Consider the following 18279-nt stretch of genomic DNA (forward strand, 5'->3'; position numbering starts at 1 on the left):
GAGGGGTCCTTCCCCTCCTCCGGCTCTTAGCTGTCCGCGGCGCGCCGGGCAGCGCGGTGACGCCATCGGCGCGCGCCGGCGGCGACGGAAGCCCCCGCGCACGTGTCTCCAAGGCGACGGGCGGCGGCGCCATGAGGCGGCCGAACCTGCTGATCACCGGTGGGCACCGCGGCGGCACCGGCGCGGCACCGGGGCGGTGTGGGGTCCCAGCCCGGGGTGGTGTGGGGTGTGCGGTCCCAGCCTGGGCTCATCGGGGTCCCGGGCCTGGCCGAGCCCGAGGTGATTCGGGGCGTGGAGTCCTAGCCCGGGGTGATTTGGGGTCTGGGGCCCCGGCCCCATGACAGCCCGGGGTGATTTCGGTTGTGAGGCTCCAGCCTGGCTGATTTGGGGTGCGGGGTCCCATCCCGGGATGATTTTGCTCTAATCCATGAACTCGGGGCTCCTCCGTATTACCTCAGGGTTTTCAAACGAATGGAGATTTCCCTTTGAACCCTCACGGTGTGAGAGACATTCCTGCACACAGTCAAGAGTTCTCTCCCTGTTTTCCTGTCTCACTCTCCTCGCCTGTTTCTCTTGGTCCTGCAGCTTTTTGCCCCGTTTTTCATCACATGAGCTCTCCCATGTTGGCTGTCAAAAGGTTCCAGTTCCCCTGGTGGGGGGTATTTGAGGGGACGTGCGAGCTCTCCCCTTACCCTTTCCTGTGGATTTGGTCTCCAGGCACTCCGGGTGTTGGGAAAACCACCCTGGGAAAGGAGCTGGCATCCAGAGCGGGGCTGAGCTATGTCAACGTGGGGGACTTGGCAAAGGAAGGTGCTGTATCACAGGAGTGTCCCGAGCACGGGGGACGTTCTGCTCTGCATGACTGTGCTCGTGGTGTCTGGGAGCCCCTCCACGTGTGTCTGGTGGCTGGGACAGCTGGGGTGTGCAGCTGGAGAGGAGAAGGCTCTGGGAGACCTTCCAGAGCCTAAAGGGTCTCCAGGAGAGCTGGAGAGGGGCTTTGGGCAAGGGCCTGGAGTGCCAGGACAAGGGGGAATGGCTTCCCAGTGCCAGAGGGCAGGGCTGGATGGGATCTTGGGAAGGAATTGTTCCCTGGCAGGGTGGGCAGGCCCTGGCACAGGGTGCCCAGAGCAGCTGTGGCTGCCCCTGGCTCCCTGGCAGTGCCCACGGCCAGGCTGGACATTGGGGCTTGGAGCAGCCTGGGATAGTGGGAGGTGATGGCAAGGTGTGTCAGTGGACGAGCTTTCAGGTGCCTCCCACCCAAACCATTCTGTGATTCTATATAAATTAAATGAATTTACTTCAGCAGGGGTTTCTGTAGCAGCATACTCGGTGTTAATAAATAACAAACTCATCCTTAGATGGATTTGTAAACAAGGTGTTCCCTACCCTGAGCTCTGTCTTTTGTCTGCAAACTCCTGAGACAGACATAACAATGTGAATTACTTGTGGTAACTACTCTGCTTCCCCACAAACCTCCGCGGATTCTCTGCTGCAGGAGAGCTCTACGAGGGTTTTGATGAGGAGTATGACTGCCCCATTCTGGATGAAGACAGGGTAAGTCCAACCGCTGGACCCCCCCTCGGTATTTTGGCTGTGCAGTGCCAGGCAAGCCTGCCTCTGTCTTTTCTTTGTGCAGGTGATTGATGAACTCGAGGATAGGATGAGCGAGGGAGGAGTGATTGTGGATTACCACGGCTGTGACTTCTTCCCCGAGCGCTGGTTCCACATTGTGTTTGTTCTTCGCACAGAAAATTCGTTTCTGTATGACAGGCTGGAAAGCAGGTGTGTCACTGGGGTAAATAAGGAGTGAAGTGCTGTTGTGTGACTTCACTTAGGGTATAAGTCACTGATTCTCAAAAAAAGGCCTCTGTTTCTCTGTACCTCAGACTGTCTCTTGGTGCTCTTGCTCTCTAGGGGCTACACGGGGAAGAAGCTGCAAGACAACATTCAATGTGAAATTTTTCAGACTCTCTATGAGGAAGCTGTGTTGTCATATAAAAAGGAAATTGTTCACCAGTTACCCAGCAACACTCCAGAGGACCTAGAGAGAAATTTGGATCAGATTATGCAATGGATTGAGCAATGGATGAAGGACAACAACTGACTTTGGGTGAAACAGTAACTGCTGGGTCTCTTCTTGGGAGGGAGGGTTTAATAAACGGTATTCATAATTCTTGTATTATAAATGAACATGGATTTTGTTGTGACTGGATATAGCTGGGGAGTAGAAGAAGGTTCAGAGTGGCCAGGTTTGTGAGGGTTTGTAACAACACCCTGGAGAGGCAACAGCAGAACTGATACAAGTGAGGGAAGGATGAAGATCACGCATTGATTGCCCTGAGTAGCAGGAGCTATGTTCAGTAACTGAGAATTCTTTTGACCTTACAATTAAAACCAAACCTGCAAGACAACTGTAAAATCCTGATAGCTGGTGGCAGTTGAGGCACGTTTGATTTCCAGAGGGTGGAACAATGTCCTGAAAGGAGTTAGTTTGATGTGGAGTTGTGAGACTAAAACCTGCAGTGCTCCACTCTGGCCTTGGGCATGTGAGGAGAACGCAGAGTGAGAGGGTTTGGTACAGGTTGAGGTGAGTCCTTTGTTTCTGAGGGAAAAGAAGTGATGTGAGAGTTATTTCAAAATGATTGCACAGAACTTTGGAGGTTCCTTTGTGTGTAAGGAAACATTGGCTATGTTTGTACTGGTCTGGAGTGTTTAACAATAAACTTTCTTTCTCCTTTTTCTCTGTATTCCCCATTCCCTGTACAGTCATGGAATATATACATCACTGCAGGATTACCCAGGAAATGCATCACTTGTCAGGATAAACCTGCAGTGAACCTGAACATGGTCACAGTTCTGTTCTGATTGCTATTAAAGCCTGGGCCCCGGGAGGGCAGGGCTGTACAAGGAAGAGAAAACCTTTCTTCAGGGAAGAGCTGCTTGGAAAGAAAGCCTTTTGTGAAAGATCCCGTAGGAAGTGCTTGCTTATAAACCCTTTATATACATGAGTTTAGATAGTAAAACAACTTTCTTTAAGATTTTTGTTGTAAAGAGTGTTGTTGTTACGTATTTACTATTTTATTTTTTATTCCGTATTTGCTGTTGGTTTGGTTTTTTTTTTTTTTTGGTGACACTTGCAGAGCAATACTGCAACAGCGATTTGATGATATTATAAACCAAAATGGTGAAAAACAGTGAGTTTCCCCGGAGAACTGGGCCCAGGCATTGCGGAAGCTCGGGCAGAGATTGGCCTAGAGTAGGAAACAGGTGGAGGGTGTTCTTGGGGTGTCAGGACAATCCCAGTCCTTGAGAACACTTGGAGTGACCACGCCTGGGTAAGCTCAGGTCGCGTTCCCCCAGCTGCCCGACGCCGGTCAGCGCTGTGCTGGGGACGGGGCTGCACAGACAAAGCGGACCGCTAATAAAAATTAAAAATAAACAAACCCCTCCTTCCGAGGAGCCTGCGGGGAGCTCCCGGAGCCGCCGCGTCCCTCCCGCCCCGGGGCGGGACCGGCAGCGCCGGCTGCGGGCGCGCAGGTGGGTCGGGGGCTGCGGGCGGGGTGCGGGGCCGGGGCTGCGGGGCCGGCGGTGCCCGGGGTTCCCCGGGGGTCTCCCGAGGCGCTGCCCCCGGCCGGGGTCCCACCGCGGGGATTTGGCAGCCCCGAGCCGCCGGCGGAGCGGCCGCGCTCCGGCAGCCTCGCGTTTCTCACTTGGGTCTTGTCCTGCTGCTGTAAACACGGAGCTTTCCTGTTTTCCCAGATAAAGTACGGGCGTTGCGGGAGGCGCTGTTCGCCGGTAGGTGAAGGGCCTTCGGTCAGGAAAAAACCCCCAAAGCAACCAAAAACCCGAAAAGAAGCAGGAGGAGAAGATGGAGGAAGCAGAAGAGGATGACATGACCTGTGGAGACTTGGGGAATGGACTTGGGAGAAGACCGGGCGGTGTTTATGAAGGGGAAAACTTAAAAAATTCCTATTCAGTTAGATCTAGGAAGGGATCTGGAAAAGCTTGTAATGGCCCCTTGTCAGCAAAGACAAGGGAGGAAAGTGATGCTGCAGCTCTTCCTGGTCCAAAACGAAACAGCGTTTACGATGGATCCCTCAAAAAACTGGGAACTGCTCCCAGTTCCACACGACAGAATAGCTGTGGTAAGAGTAATTTGGAAGTTAATTATTCACCATGATACAAATTTCTGTTAGTGAAAGTGAGCCGTTCAGCTGCTTCACAAAGTGCCATCAAGTTTAATTCAAACCACTTGCCAAAATCCCTGGAGGGTTCCAGTGCCTGCTGGGATCTTCCTCCTTCATCCCAGGACATCAGGGGCAGATTGCTTCTCAGTGGTCGAGGCAGTGACCATTCTTAGTGTAAAAGATCCAGTTTTAAAGTGTTTAATTTTGCATTTGAAAGTGACATGTGGCAAAGAGCATCCTGTCAGGGGTGTACTTGCGTGGGTATATATGTGAATGGCATTGCTTGGACTCCTGGTTTAAGTAAGTGAAAGTCTTCCTAAGATGGTATCTAAAGCTTGCAGCTAAATATTCAAAATCTTATTTGCTCTTCAGTTGAAATTAGTGAATTGGCTTACTTTAGGGGTTAGGAAGTCGTTTTTAGAACCTGCATTGGCACTCATCTTTTTTTGTGAAGGCAATGCTGCTGTTAAAACACTCAAGTGTAGGCAGTGCTGTTCATTACAATCCAGCTACTTTCCTGTCAAATTTTAATATTTTGACTGAGGTATTTCTGTGTAACTAACTTATTTCTCTCCTTTAAATAATTCCCCATTATCCTCTCCACAGTAAGCTGAGCTATCTCTGTCTCTTGAAAATTGCCCCTACTTCTAAATAGTGCTAGCTACTGTTGCTTTGAGTGAGGTTGTTGAATGAAAAGTTACAGTCGGAAAAGAATCCAAAAAGTTAATTTTTTAAAATTAAGATGGCAGTTTTGCTGGGTTTATTTTAAAGGAAATTATAGAATATTTGTCTTTATGTCTCTTTACAACAGACATTTCTCCCCCATTTAACTTCTTTAACTGTGAAGCACTGTGTTTGACATTTGTATTGATGTATTTCTTAAATCTATGTATTAGCTCCACAAGAAAAAACCCCAAAACACAAAGATGAAAATTCACCTTTGTATATTACCTATTTTCAGGGTAAAAGCCCCACCTTTTTTTTTCTTTAAATATTACAACATCTTACCATTTAGTATCTTCTATTAATCCTACAGAATCTAATACTGAAGTGTCAAATGAAGAACTAAAGCAACAACTTCGGGAAGCTCTAGAGGTTGGTAACAGTGCCCAGGGTGCTGCTCTCCAAATCTGCATTTCCTTTCAATGTAGCAAGAGGATCTTGGAATGCTGAGAGACTTGGATGGACCCAGGTTCTTGAAATTAAAGTGGTAGTTGGAAGCTTCATTAAATTTTATGTCAGGATATCATAGTGTGAGGGGGGCTTTATGTTCTGGGGGCTTTGTTTGTTTGTGTTTGTTTTTTAGGGGGCAGAGAAAGTATTTTAAAAGATGTGGAGAGTATTGAAGGTACTGTTGTACTTTTCTAGCAGATGTTTATTTTTTATTAAGCTTTGGGGCTTGAAAATCTGCAGTGTAAACAATCTTTGGATTTTTAGTCTGCGTTTTTGTTGAAAGGTAGCTAACAGTCCATTTTTATTTTACTGTGGTTAAATGTGTTGAGGTGTTGGCATCACAGCCAGCTGACTTCCACTGTAAAAATACACATTTCATCTGCACTGTGTTCTTTAACCTCAGGTGAGCCCATGAAAAGACTTCATACAGGTAAAACAGAGGTTTGTTTTTTGAGGAGGGCAGATTTGCATTGCTGTTACCATCGAATCCTAACAGGAGCACGTTGGTTTTTGCTCAGTGTATCTACTTTGTTTTACTTCAGGAAGTTGAAATTTTGAAAGCTGAGCTTGAAGCTTCTCAAAGACAGCTTGAAGGAAAAGATGAAGCTCTAAGAATCCTGCAGAGCATGGTAGGAGCTGTTCAGAAATCACTTGGTGGTAACAAGGAAAACAGAGGAAATCTTCTGCTGCTCCTCATCGAAACCTCAAAAACCTTAAGGCCTTCCCAGGGCTGCGATTTAAATCATTGAGTCTGCAGGTGTCTATAGATTTGCCTCTGCAATTTACTGGAACTAGTGTGTTATTTAAGAAGACTTTACTGTTGTAGCAATTGTCATAATTTTATCTTTGAGGATTCTTGAGGCTTTATCTATTGAACATAAAATTAAGGCCTTTTCCCAGTCCCTTATATTGAAGATTTTGCCAGTGCTTGTAATCCTGCTGCAAAGCACGAGTACTTTGAGTTGACTGCTCCATTTGTTGCCCTAGAGGACAGTATGCCTTATATGTCAGGTCGTTCTTTTGTTCACAATTTGTAGTATTTTTATTCTCTTCCATAACAAATTCTGCTGAAATCAGTTCCTGGGATTTAGCCTACTTATGTAACCCGTTTCTAGTTGTGCAGTTTATACTCTCACATATTTGTAGCAAGTTAGGCCTGGATCAAAGCTTAGGTGTGTTGTAACCCAGTTCTTTAAGATGTGATTTTCTGCACGAGCCGTGAAGAAGACATGATCTCAAATTAAATGATGCTGCACTGTCAGTAGCTGAGGTTATGGGATTGAAACCCAAGTTTGTTATGCAAGTGAGTGACTTGAAATCAGAACCCTCTGGGGCTCACAAGTGAGTTGCTGGTGTTTGTAACTCTGCACACTGCTCTTTAACTATGAACTTGTAAATGTCTCCAGGTGTAAAACTGAAAACTAAGTCAGTTTAATCACAGTATTTGACAGAGTTGCATTTTGGGTTTTGGTTTGATTATTTGTTAATCTTGCAGGCAGTATTTGATAAAGCCACGAGTCATACAAAAGCAATGCTTCAGAAAACTGAGGAAGAAAAGAGGACTCTAGAGAAGGTAGGTGTGGGTGTTTCCTTCACACAGAGAAGCCCATGGCTATTAAAAAGGGGTTATCAGGCTGTTTATTTAAATCAGTGCATACCTGACATTAATTCCAGGGCTTTTATAAAAGGAACTCCTCTTCCCTTCTAGTAGAATGGGAAATGTTAATGTATCACTCTCTGATCTAGACCTTTCCATGCTATAGTGTGTACAAATAATACCTGAAAACTAGCAGAGTTCTTCCTGTACTTTCAGATGGTGTTTGTTGTGGGTTCCAGTTGCTCAGAGTGAGCTGCACAACTCCTTAGTGATTCAGCTGAGGCTTCCCAAGGGCTCTAAGAAATGGGTTCCCAGTTTTCATTGGGAAGGTGGGGAGGAAGAGGAAGGTGGCGTTGAGCTACCTTGTTAAACTGAGTTTTTTGCTTTGTTCCTCCTACTGTTGTTCTGTCCCACATAATAGGAATGAGACAGGGAAATGTGGCAGTGTGGGTTTGTCTTTGTTGTAGGCCTCTAGAAGCATTAGTTCTGTAACAGACTGGAATCCACAGGTCAGTGATGCAGAACCTTTGGTGTCTGGTACCGCATTTGTTATCAGCAGTGTCACAGATTGTCACTGAGATCTCTGCCAAACCCAGCATCCCTGGCATCCTTTTGAGGGGAGCCCTGTAATGCGCTGCTGCAAGTTTGTTTTGTTTCCACAGGAAATAAATATTTTGCAATGGGAAATTGAATTTGATCAGGACAGATTTAAAAACATAGAAGACACGTGGACCGAAAAATATGACAGGTATTTGACCTACACTGTATATTGCTGGGGTTTTTGTTTGATTTTTAAGAAATGCCCTGACTGCTCTGTCATCTGTTTTCTGTTCCAAACTTGGCTCCTCAGGTTCTTTGGGGTTTTGTATTTTCCCAATTCCCTTCCAAATTCTGGAAGATTTTGATTTTTCACACTAGTAACAGTTGTATTTTTCAATTAAAACTTCTGGAATTATTGTCCTTTTTTTTTTTTTTTTTTTAATGTGTCTGTAGGCTGGCTTTGCTAGGCTGAGGTTTTTTTCATCATATGACGTTAGCCAGCTGGAGACTCATTATCCTTATTTACCTTAACTGTAGATGAGGCAGAGGAAATAATGGTATATGTATGCATGTGGAAGTATAATTTCCTGGTTAATCATTTCTTTATTGTCTTGCACTGTAGGTCTGGGCATGAGTACAGGGAAAATGGAGTGCTTTAGAGAGAGGCTGATCAAGAGGTTCTTTATTAAATAAGAGTCACCCTGGGTGGACAGCAGGTGTGGTTGGGCAAGAAGAATGTACCAGAGGCACTAAACTAATGATACATAACAGATGTTGAAAAATGGGACCAGCAGACTCACTCATTTTCATGTAGAAATTGTATCTCTGAAGTCTACCCATCAGAGGAGTTGTTACTGTCATTATTTGTTATTATTATTGCTGTTGTTGTTATCATTCAGCATGTATTTTTATTTTAATACGTTTCAGCTTTGAATCAAAGAATAAGCCACAAGTTTACAAACTATACTACAGATACATTTGTCAAGGCATGTCTCTTGAAAAGCCTCTTCTGTTTGTAGGTTGGAAGTGTAGCTGTGCAGTTTTGAGCCACAAAACTGGTGTTGACTGTTGAAAGATAGAGACATAGCTTCAGAAAACTGCCAGCCAGGGGCTCAGCCTGCTTTGCAAAACATCTGATATTCTTCTGATAGTTTTCTGACATCTGAGGCAGCAGGACAAGAAGAATGTGCATTTTCCTTTGGTTTTTTCCAAGTGAAATAATTCAGACTAGGCTGCATTTAGTGAGGAGCTGAGGAGATGCAGCAAATAAATTGTATTGCTTTGACATTTAGGGCATCAGATTGCCACTGTTCTGTTCAAGACGGAAATACTTCAAGGAAAAATGCATTATCAGTGCATATTGTGTGTTCTCGCGTTGCAACACCTGAAGGCACAGCTGTTCTTGAGAACAGGATTCAGACTACAGGAAGTTTACAGACCAGAGCTGTCACATTTCTAATATCAGTTTTGTTCTTTCAAGGAAGTAGGAAATTTCTATCAAGTGTTTCAGAAGTTCATAATTTCCAATTTATTTGCATTTCTAATGGGAATGTGGCACTTACAGTGATCTCTTGTTAAAGCTGTTGTCACCACCTACTTACATGGGAATGATTTTTTCTTTTTTAACATTCAGTTGAGCATACCTGGTTGGGTTTGGAGTGTGAGGGTGTGGTGTCACGAACAGGGCAAGCCTGTTGGAGCAGCCCGTGGTGCCAGGGGGGCAGAGCACCCTCAGGGTGAGCACAGAGATTCCTGGCAGTGCTCCATGGGTGCCGAGGGCTGAGCACACAGCCCAGCCTGGTGCTCCCTGCCGTGCTGGCCTGGGTCAGCAGGACTGGCACCTTGCTTACCGGCCCCTGGCCAGCAGGTTTGCTTCTGACAGCATAATGCAGATTATCAGTACAGATATTATGGGAAAATACTGTCACTTTTTCCATAAAAAATACCAAAAGTGAGAAAACTGGTGGAGTGATACTCCATGGTTAATAGCTGGTCAAACCTAGTACTCAACTCCTTCCACTTTTGTTTTTTTTTTCTTCCATCTTTTAAGTAATCCTAATTTTAATTTGTGGAAATATTAGATACTGTGTTTCGACAGGTTATTTCTTAAATTATTGAGTGCCCATTTAAAAACGTTGTTTAAAAATACAATAAAGCCACTTTCTAACTTCTCTACAGGATATACTGTGAAAATGCAGCTCTTAAGGAAGCATTGAAACTGAGGACAGAAGAAGTTAAAACACTTAAAGCTGAAAATGCAAGTAAGCCACCAACAGCTATTCCTCTGAATACAGTTTTTCAGGAATAACTCAGGATGTAGCTGTGATAGAAGCTTCCTGTTGGGCATCAGTGTCTTGTTGCTGGCAGCTGATCTTAGTGGATATGCAGGAGCCTGGAAGTTAAACTGAAAAGTAGCTAGGGCAGATCAGAGTGCTCAAGTCCCTTTCCCCTTTTTTTTGCCTTCCAAAAAGCTTTAAAATAGCTGACTTAAATCAGTACTTCCCCAATGTTGTGCTGTTCTGAATGAGTGGCTGCCTGACTTCTAAGTGTACAAGGAGATGAGCACCCAGTCCTGAGGCAGAGCAGTACAGGAAATGGTCTCTCTCTAAGTGGGTCATTACTTCTGGGAGAACACAGAAGAAAAAACAACTGGGATATGAGTTTCTACTTTGACACTCTCATCATGTTTCTAAACTGGTGCTTGGACTGTAAAACTGCTTCATTTGGGTGTAGTTGAACTCAGAAATTAGGAAATGGGAGCAGCAGACTTTTGTAATCTCTTTCTTTGTTTTATTTTGTAGCCCTGAACCGGCAGTGCTTGGAACTGCTTGCAATGCTAGATGTGAAACAACAGAAAATTTTTCAGGAGAACATGTCGTTGAACAAAAGTGACATTACTGATTTTACAGGTCTTGAAGTAAGTATTGTTTATGTTTTTTTCAAACTGGCTGCTTCAGAGATCTGTATTCAAAATACATTGAGAAAATTCATTGCTCATTGTATATCCCTTTATTTGGACCCATTTTTAGCTAATTAGAACATGCCTTTGCATGCCTGTTAGTCAGTTTTCTTCCTTCTGGTCCACCTTGCAAAGAAAGATCAGATAGAAGAAGCATCAAGCTATTTTTCACAAGCCAAGGTGCTTATTTCTCTTCTTCCTAGCACTTAAACCCTGCTTGCTTGTGCTTTACTGAGCACAGTAATATCCCAGTGAGGTCTGCAGGGCGTGGCTCACGCAGCTGTCAGGTTTTGCCTGAAAAGCACACCTCTCATTGAGTGTCAGAAGCGATCGTCTCCATCTCTCGCACCTTGCTCCCGCTGACTGACACTCCCTGTGTAGTTTCAGGGTGGTTTTTTTTGCTGGCATCTCTGTAAGCGAATCCTTACCTGTGGTTTGTTTTGGGTTTTAAGCTGGCGGTGCTCGGAGCCTGCACCTGCAGTACTGCTGAGGGGCAGCCTTGTCCCTGTGCCAAAGTGGCAGCTCTCACTCGAAAGCAACTCCTTCATCTCAAGCAAGAGGTAATGAGGCCTGGCTGGGTGGGGACAAGGAGGGGCTGCTCCTGCTCCGATCCAAACAAAGCCAGAAATGCTCCACCACTGCTTACACAAACGCAGGTGTTTCACACCCAGAACTGATCTCAGAAATAATGTAAAGTTTGTTTGTGATGCTTGTAATGCCCTAACCTCTGCTGGTAGAAAAGTTTTAATTTTATCAACTCAGCTTTACTAGTAAAAAAAAAATTAGCATTATTTTTTCTTCTTCCCATCTTTTTTAATCTAAAAAAAAGAGAACACACCCTAAGTGTATGCACTCCATGAATGTACACACTGTGCATGTGGACTGGCACTGAGCCTTTTCCTTCCTTCCTGGCAGTGCATTTCACCCTTCCCTTGTATTGGCATCAGCACCCACAGCCTGCTCACCCAGCTAGGTCAGCAAGCTGATCTTGCTGGAAAATACCTATTTACCTCACGCTTAAATCAGTGACATGAATTTTAAGCTCCTAATTTTTTTCAATGTAGTGAGATGGTGTGGATTTAGAATTTTTCTTCTAATCTGTGTTCGACTCTGCAAATGTGGTAACCATCCTTGTGGTCCTGCTGCAGAAGTTCCAGTTCACTAACTGGTTTTGAAAATAGATACTGGCCTGTCCCTTATGATACCTGATACAGATTCCAATCTCTTGTTCCTTTTGCTCCTGGCCCAGCTGTTATGGGACATTATTGTCCTCCTCAAGCTCTCTCCATGTGCAGAGATAAATACACAGCGATGCTTGTGTAGATGGCTGGTGGTGTGAACATGTGCAGACAGTGAAGAGTAAGGACTTCAATACATATTTCAAAACACATTTCTTTACACGTCAGGAAAACCCTTTGGTTCCTGCTACTGCTTCCTTGATTATATTTACTTGCAAGTTGTCTGTTTCTTAATATTCATTTTAAATCTGCTTTTGCTTCCAAATTAGCTAACATACTTTAAATTTCCCCTGAATTAAAACCAGATTGAAAATCTGAAGAAGAGTAAGGATGAAGCATATATCATGGCAGATGCCTTCAGAATTGCATTTGAGCAGCAACTGATGCAGAGGCAGGACCAGGCCCTGAGGCTGGCAGAAGTGATAAACATGAAGAAGGAAACAAAATTTGCAAACTGGAGACGTCTGCGAGGCACTGGTAGCTGGGCAATCTGTGTGTCCGTGGGGGTGGACTGGCAAGGGAAGGAGCAGGAGCCAGGAGCACCTCTCCTGGTGTTAAATGTGTGCTGGTGGCTCAGCTGCTGACTGAGGGTTATGGACAGCTACTGAGAAAAACTGACATCTGGCTGTTCTAAGTGCTTCTCTGTTGTTTGGGGATTTTTATTGAGCTCTATGTAAGAGTTGGGGAAGGAGGAGAAAAGCAAAGAAAAAAAAAATTGGGGCTTTTTTAGCTCCAAATGGGGTATTGAGCAACCTGGTCTAGTGGAAGGTGTGGAACGAGATGAGCTCTAAGGTCTCTTCTAACCCACGCCATTCTATAATTCACTGGAGTACAAAACAGATTTTTTTGTCCTGTTTTTCCTTAAACATTTTTAACCTTTTATTATGCATGTGTATCAATACTAGTGTCTATTAGTGTTCTTACACTAATGCAGAGTTACAAAGTCCTGTGTAAAACAGGAGGAATTCTAATCTGTAAAGTAAGAGTAATTCTAGTAATCTTTTGTTCTTTCAAAAAAATAAAGGGATAAAGAGAAGTATTTAAGTGCTTACATTATGGTCAAAACCACTGCACACTTTAGGAGCAGCACAGTGCATTTGTTTTGACCATTGGCCAGGAGCTGCCAGGCTTAGAAATGTGGTGTGTCTTCCAGATTCCTTGGGCACTCCTGGAGTGTAGTACTACAGCAGCATAACCTTTACTAGCTGTTTCCCCTAAACTGACACCATTGCTTTCAGGCTCCATTACCTGGTACATACATCCCATTATTTTAATGTATTTTACTGTTTTTAGAAATCTTACTAATTTGTAAGTGACCTATGTCAGAATCTCTGGCTTTTTTTCAGGCTACTTACTGTTCAAAAACAGATTTCCATGAAGTTTAACTAGCTCTCAAAAGTGTATTTTTCATAGAGCACAAAGAGTTTTCAGTTTGCCAGTGTGTAAGGTCTGTGTAGCCTTTATGTGACAGCAGGAGTAGTGCTGCATGGTAGGAACCTGCCGTGTCCCATGCAGTGGGAGAAGCTGCAGCTTGCATTGCCCTTCCCGATGAGATCGTTCAGATCCAGGTTTACAAGTGCCCGTTTTATCCCAAAGTCCTGTTTCCCTTCCTAAGCTGTTCTGCATTTGGTGTACTTCCGTTTTCCTTAGAGCGTGTCAAGCTACAAGGGAACAAGAACAATCTGGGGCAGAAGCTGTCCAGCCTGCTCTCGTCAGATGGGGACTGCAGGAAGGTTGAGGAGCTGGACAATCCCCAGGAAATCCTGAGGATGTTGATAGATCTGGTCAGTATTTGGTTCGGCTCTTCGGAGCGTATGCATGTTTACACACCCTGAGCTGACAGATGGCCTCTTCTCCTTTCTGTTGACCACACAGGTGAACGACAAGGAGGAGGCCCTGGCGCACCAGCGCAAGGTCAGCTACATGCTGGCACGGGCTGCCGAGGCCAGGGAGGCCGCGCTTGGCCAGGATGAGGGGCACACAGGAGGAAGGTGTCGGCTCGGAGCCCAGGGCCCGCTGGCTCCCCCTCACACCGGCAGCCATCGCCTCCTGGCCCTGAGCTGCTCTCCTGCCCTGCCCCACACAGGAGCGGCCCTAGCAGGGCTCCGAAAGTCGCTCTCCTGGCCCTCGGCGCTCGGGGATGGACGCGGGCCGAGTGGGGTGGCCAGGGGGCTGTGCAAGCTCTCGCTGTAGCCACGCGTGGGGGCAGCTCAGCTTTATAACAAAGAAACTTCTTGTGGAAACACCAGAAACTGTGCTGTGATTGCATCACTGTGGGGCTGATGTCATCAGCGCAGACAGGGAGCAGGGCTGATGGAGCTGGAGTGACGTCACTGTGGGGGGGAGTGATGTCATCAGCGCAGACAGGGAGCGGGGCTGAGGGGGGCTGATGGAGCCGGAGTGGCGTCACTGTGGGGGCAGTGATGTCATCAGCGCAGACAGGGAGCGGGGCTGAGGGGGGCTGATGGAGCCGGAGTGACGTCACTGTGGGGGGCAGTGATGTCATCAGCGGAGACAGGGAGCGGGGCTGAGGGGGGCTGATGGAGCCGGAGTGACGTCACTGTGGGGGCAGTGATGTCATCAGCGCAGACAGGGAGCGGGGCTGAGGGGGGCTGATGGAGCCGGAGTGACGTCACCGCGGGGTCTGAGAGCTGTGACATCATGAGAGCCAAGTGGGCGGGGGCGCCCCCTGCCGGCGGGGCGCAGGACGAAAAGGGGGTGTGACCTGCAGCGGAAGCTCCGCCCCCTCCCACAGGCCCCGCCCCTTCCCGCTGTCTGTCCCATTGGCGACTCCGCACCCGTGCGCTGTCAATCACAGGCATGTCTCCGCCCATTTCTCTATGCCACGCCCCTTTCACGCTGTCTATCAGACGCGTGGCCCCGCCCCTTCCCGGGGCCACGCCCCTCTCCGGCTGCGGCGGGAGGCGCAGGCGCGGGGTGGGACCGGGCGCGGTCTCTGTGACGTCACGCGCGGGTGTGGCCGCGCAGGCGCGGCGCGCGCAGCGAAGGGTCGAGGCCGCCGCCCGGAGCCGCCGGCGGGGCCGGGGCCGGGGCGGGCCCTGAGGGGAGACGGCCCCGAACCGGCCGGGTGAGGTCGGGGCGACGCGCCTGTGGGAGTCTGTCCTCTGGCTGAGGTTGCCTGGGTGGGTTATTTGCCCCCGGAGGTTTGGGGATATTGGTGATATTATTGCTTAGTGCCGTTCCGTTTGTTTCTATATACGGTATATAGAGTAAAATATATATGCAGAAAATATTATGTAGGGTATATGGAGTAAATACATGGTATATAAAGTAAAATATATGAGATTATATGTGTTATGGAGAATACATGTATGGTATATAGCGTGTAATGGACAGTCTTACACTGTATGCTTACAGACATTAGCAGAGTGTAAAACGTCCTGAATCTGTCTTTAAATACAAGCAGTAATGGCAGAGACCTGGTCATTAACACCTTCTGGGGGCATGGCAGGGGGTCCAGCTGGCTGCTGGAGCCGGGTGCTGTCAGTGCTCTGTGGCTGAGGTGCTCTGATGTGAACACTGGCTCGTTAATAATGCACATCAGAGCAAACGGGGTGTTGTGCGAACAGTGACTTCCACTGAGGAGTGATCTGCCTGACCTGCTGCAGTGCCATTCTCTAGACTCATTTTCTGTCACTAAGTGATAAGTGCTGGTGGAAGTGGTGGTGGCACAGGGCACCGTGCGTGGGTTGTGTTTGTCCAGGGCAGCCGGTGGGTTCCTCAGCAGTGGGACTGGCTGCTGCTACCGTTGCTGTGCCGGACACGCTGAGAACCAGAACTGGTCAGTTTTCTGGCTCCAGTTTACTGTGTAGAGGTCTGGGCTTCATGGCAGAAGAGAAGAATCTACAGAAGGGGGTCCAGTGGAGGCCAGAGAGGTGATCTGGAGTCTGGAGCAGCTCTGTGACGAGCAGAGACTGCGGGAGCTGGGCCTGGCCAGGCCGGAGAAGGGAAGGCTGAGAGGGGATCCCATCAATCCATACAAACAGCTCCAAGGGTGCCAGAGGATGGTGCCAGGCTCTGTTCCGTGCTGCCAGGGACAGGATGGGGAGCAGTGGCCATAAAATAAACCACACCGAGTTCCAGCCCAGCAGGAGGAAGAGCTTCTGTCCATGGAGGGGCAGAGGCCTGGAACAGCTGCCCAGGGAGGGCCTGGAGTGTCCCTCTCTGGAGACATCCCAAGGCCAGCTGGACACGTTCCTGTGCCACTGCTCCAGGGGACCCTGCCTGGGGCTGGGCAGGGGCTTGGGCTGGGTGAGCTCCAGAGGTCCCTTCCAACCCTAATAATTCAGGGATCCTGTTATTCTCTGGGTGGTGTGAGTAATGCTGTTCTCAGTTCAGGGGAGTGGGGTTTTATTGGTGGATGCATGAAAGAAAATCCTCAGAAGCTGAAGGTGGTGTGGAATAGAGCTGTGAGGTGGTGATGTCGTCACGCTCCTGGTGGAGTTCTGTCCTTCGGAAGAGTCTGTGGTGAACTACGAGAATGGCATTATTCAAGCAGGACTATTTGTTGTGGTGTGTCCTGTAAGCTTGTCCTTATATGTCTGAAAACTTCTGCAGCTTTCCTCTTCACCCTGTGATTCAGCTCCTAAACTTGCTGTGGCAGCAGCCACCTCAGCTTTTGGTTTGGACAGTAAGTTGTTTTGATCAGCAAGATTCATTTTTGTTTTCATATGAGTTTTTCACGCAGGGTTTGTTCAGTTGTACTGGACTTCTCTATCAGGCTGATTGCTGATAAGCTCTGTGGGCAGTTGTTCCCTTAAACTTTTTGTCCGTAGGGCCTCAGGTCTATGGGTTGTGTATGGTGTTGGGTATGGGAGGGGGCTGAGAAGGAAAAAGCTGGTAATTAATTCCTTTAGTACCCTTAGTGTGGGGGAAGAGGCACACCGTGCTCCATGAGCGTTTCACTGTGAACTTAGTGCTTAGTGGTCATGTTTATATTGGAGGTTTTGTTCTACTTGTGGTAGTTGCTGGGGTGGTAAGGTGGAAAATACCGTTTTAATCTTCTTACAATCCTCAGTACAGCTTTCTGCTCAGGGTAAATATAATGATTAAACACAGTGATGGAGCTGAAGCAACGTAGCTGTGCAGCGAGCAAAGAGACTTCATTTCTGGTAATCAGAATAAAGGTGGCTTCTGTGGTCATCTCCTGGAGTGGAGACCTGTGTGCCCCTGTTTGTGTGTTCCTTTGTCTCTAAACCCCAGCTTGAGCAGTTTTACACATGTTTTGTGTAAAAGCAGGCCTGATGCTGTAACAAACTGCAGATCTGGTGGTGCTCGTATGTGCTAACACTGCAGAGAGTGGTTTTCAGGGATTCTTGGACACCAAAAGGTAGCTTGTCTTCAGACCTTGAATTGGTTAGTTGGTAATAATTAACTTACTCATTATGTTTTGCAAGTTATCACCACTGGAAACTGCTAATTACCTCCATTTATAGAGACTGTATCTGGAAAAAAAACCCTGATAATCCATCCTGTCAGTTGGCCACTCAATATCCCAGCAGCCTAGTGTTATCTTCTCCTTTAAGTAAGAGTGTGTTGAGAAATCCCCAGTGGAATGTTGGTTTTGAACTCTGGAATATGTTCCTGTTATGTTAGAAGGGATAAGTAATTTATAAAGGATATAAAAGAAGTGTTGAAGTCTATGGGGTGTTTTTAAATGCCCTGTCACACTTGCAGTCAGTACAGCCATTGAGATCTCAGGATTTGCATTCCACAGTTAATAGTTAACAGTTTTAATGTGGTAGAATTACTCCCTCTGTTTGCTAGGTCTGTGTGCAGTTTAGAGTGCTCTGTTAGGAGTGTGTCAGCCCGTGTGTTGGAGGTCTGAGATGAGCCTGTTCAGAGACACACCGAAGGTTTATCTGGAGAAGTGGCACATCCAGTGTGCACTTCTTTGGTAGTACATTTTGTGCTTTGATTGTTATTTTCCTATTTTGAGATGGACTGCTATTTTATCTTCAAGTCTCCTTGTACATGAATATTTAATCTATCTTTATGTGAAAGCATATAGTCTGTAACAGACAGTGATTTAAATATTGTTTAAAAGTCTGGAAAAAAAAATCTATACAATAGAACTGGTGAGACCCTTAAGTTGTATTTCCCCTTGCACTGTTAGGGACTTACTGCCTCAGATGAAGTTATAAGCATTAAGTTTCTTTTTAAAAAATACTGATCTGTGAACCAGTTTAGAGAGTGTCTAATGAGTGCATTCAGAGCTCTAAAAAACATGTTTAGAAAACAACAGTTCTGCCTACCTAAAAAACATGTACGGTGGTGGTGCTCCTGGTTTCCGATAGGAAGAATATAGTGTAATTCTTTTGTTACAAGTATAAGTTTTAAAAGTATCTGTTCAGAACAAATGCAGTTTGCTGAAGCACATGGTTCATCCAGACCCTTTACTGGCAAGCAGCCATTTAATTAAAATGTGTCACCAGAGCTTTTTCATGGCTTCTAGTCCATTAATGTAAACACTGGGACAGGCTGTAGGCAAATCCAAGCAGCAGAAAAGAAAACTTGTTCATCTCGCTGAAAGAGGATTTGAAACATGAGAAACTAGAAGGCTTT

General features: G+C 46.5%; 2 protein-coding genes across 2 annotated transcripts in view; both read left to right on the plus strand.

The window, feature by feature from the left end:
- The first annotated feature begins 57 nt into the window (after positions 1-57).
- Positions 58-2747, plus strand: AK6 (adenylate kinase 6). The gene is made up of 5 exons (XM_032097463.1): positions 58-159; positions 718-810; positions 1496-1554; positions 1637-1782; positions 1915-2747. Exons 1-5 carry the CDS (start codon positions 132-134, stop codon positions 2102-2104), a joined length of 516 nt encoding a protein of 171 aa, XP_031953354.1. The 5' UTR covers positions 58-131; the 3' UTR covers positions 2105-2747.
- A 388-nt stretch (positions 2748-3135) lies between these two features.
- Positions 3136-18279, plus strand: part of ZFYVE16 (zinc finger FYVE-type containing 16) — a 36761-nt gene continuing 21617 nt past the window's right edge. Inside the window, exons 1-12 of the mRNA XM_032097137.1 lie at positions 3136-3537; positions 3760-4145; positions 5224-5282; positions 5903-5989; positions 6856-6933; positions 7620-7705; positions 9676-9758; positions 10299-10414; positions 10909-11016; positions 12000-12171; positions 13345-13478; positions 13570-13883. Coding sequence (XP_031953028.1) covers positions 3869-4145; positions 5224-5282; positions 5903-5989; positions 6856-6933; positions 7620-7705; positions 9676-9758; positions 10299-10414; positions 10909-11016; positions 12000-12171; positions 13345-13478; positions 13570-13883 — 1514 coding nt within the window. The 5' untranslated portion in view covers positions 3136-3537; positions 3760-3868. The remainder of the gene's footprint in view (positions 3538-3759; positions 4146-5223; positions 5283-5902; positions 5990-6855; positions 6934-7619; positions 7706-9675; positions 9759-10298; positions 10415-10908; positions 11017-11999; positions 12172-13344; positions 13479-13569; positions 13884-18279) is intronic.

The sequence above is a fragment of the Corvus moneduloides genome, chromosome Z (genome assembly GCF_009650955.1).
Source record: "Corvus moneduloides isolate bCorMon1 chromosome Z, bCorMon1.pri, whole genome shotgun sequence".
Taxonomy (NCBI): Eukaryota; Metazoa; Chordata; class Aves; order Passeriformes; family Corvidae; genus Corvus; species Corvus moneduloides.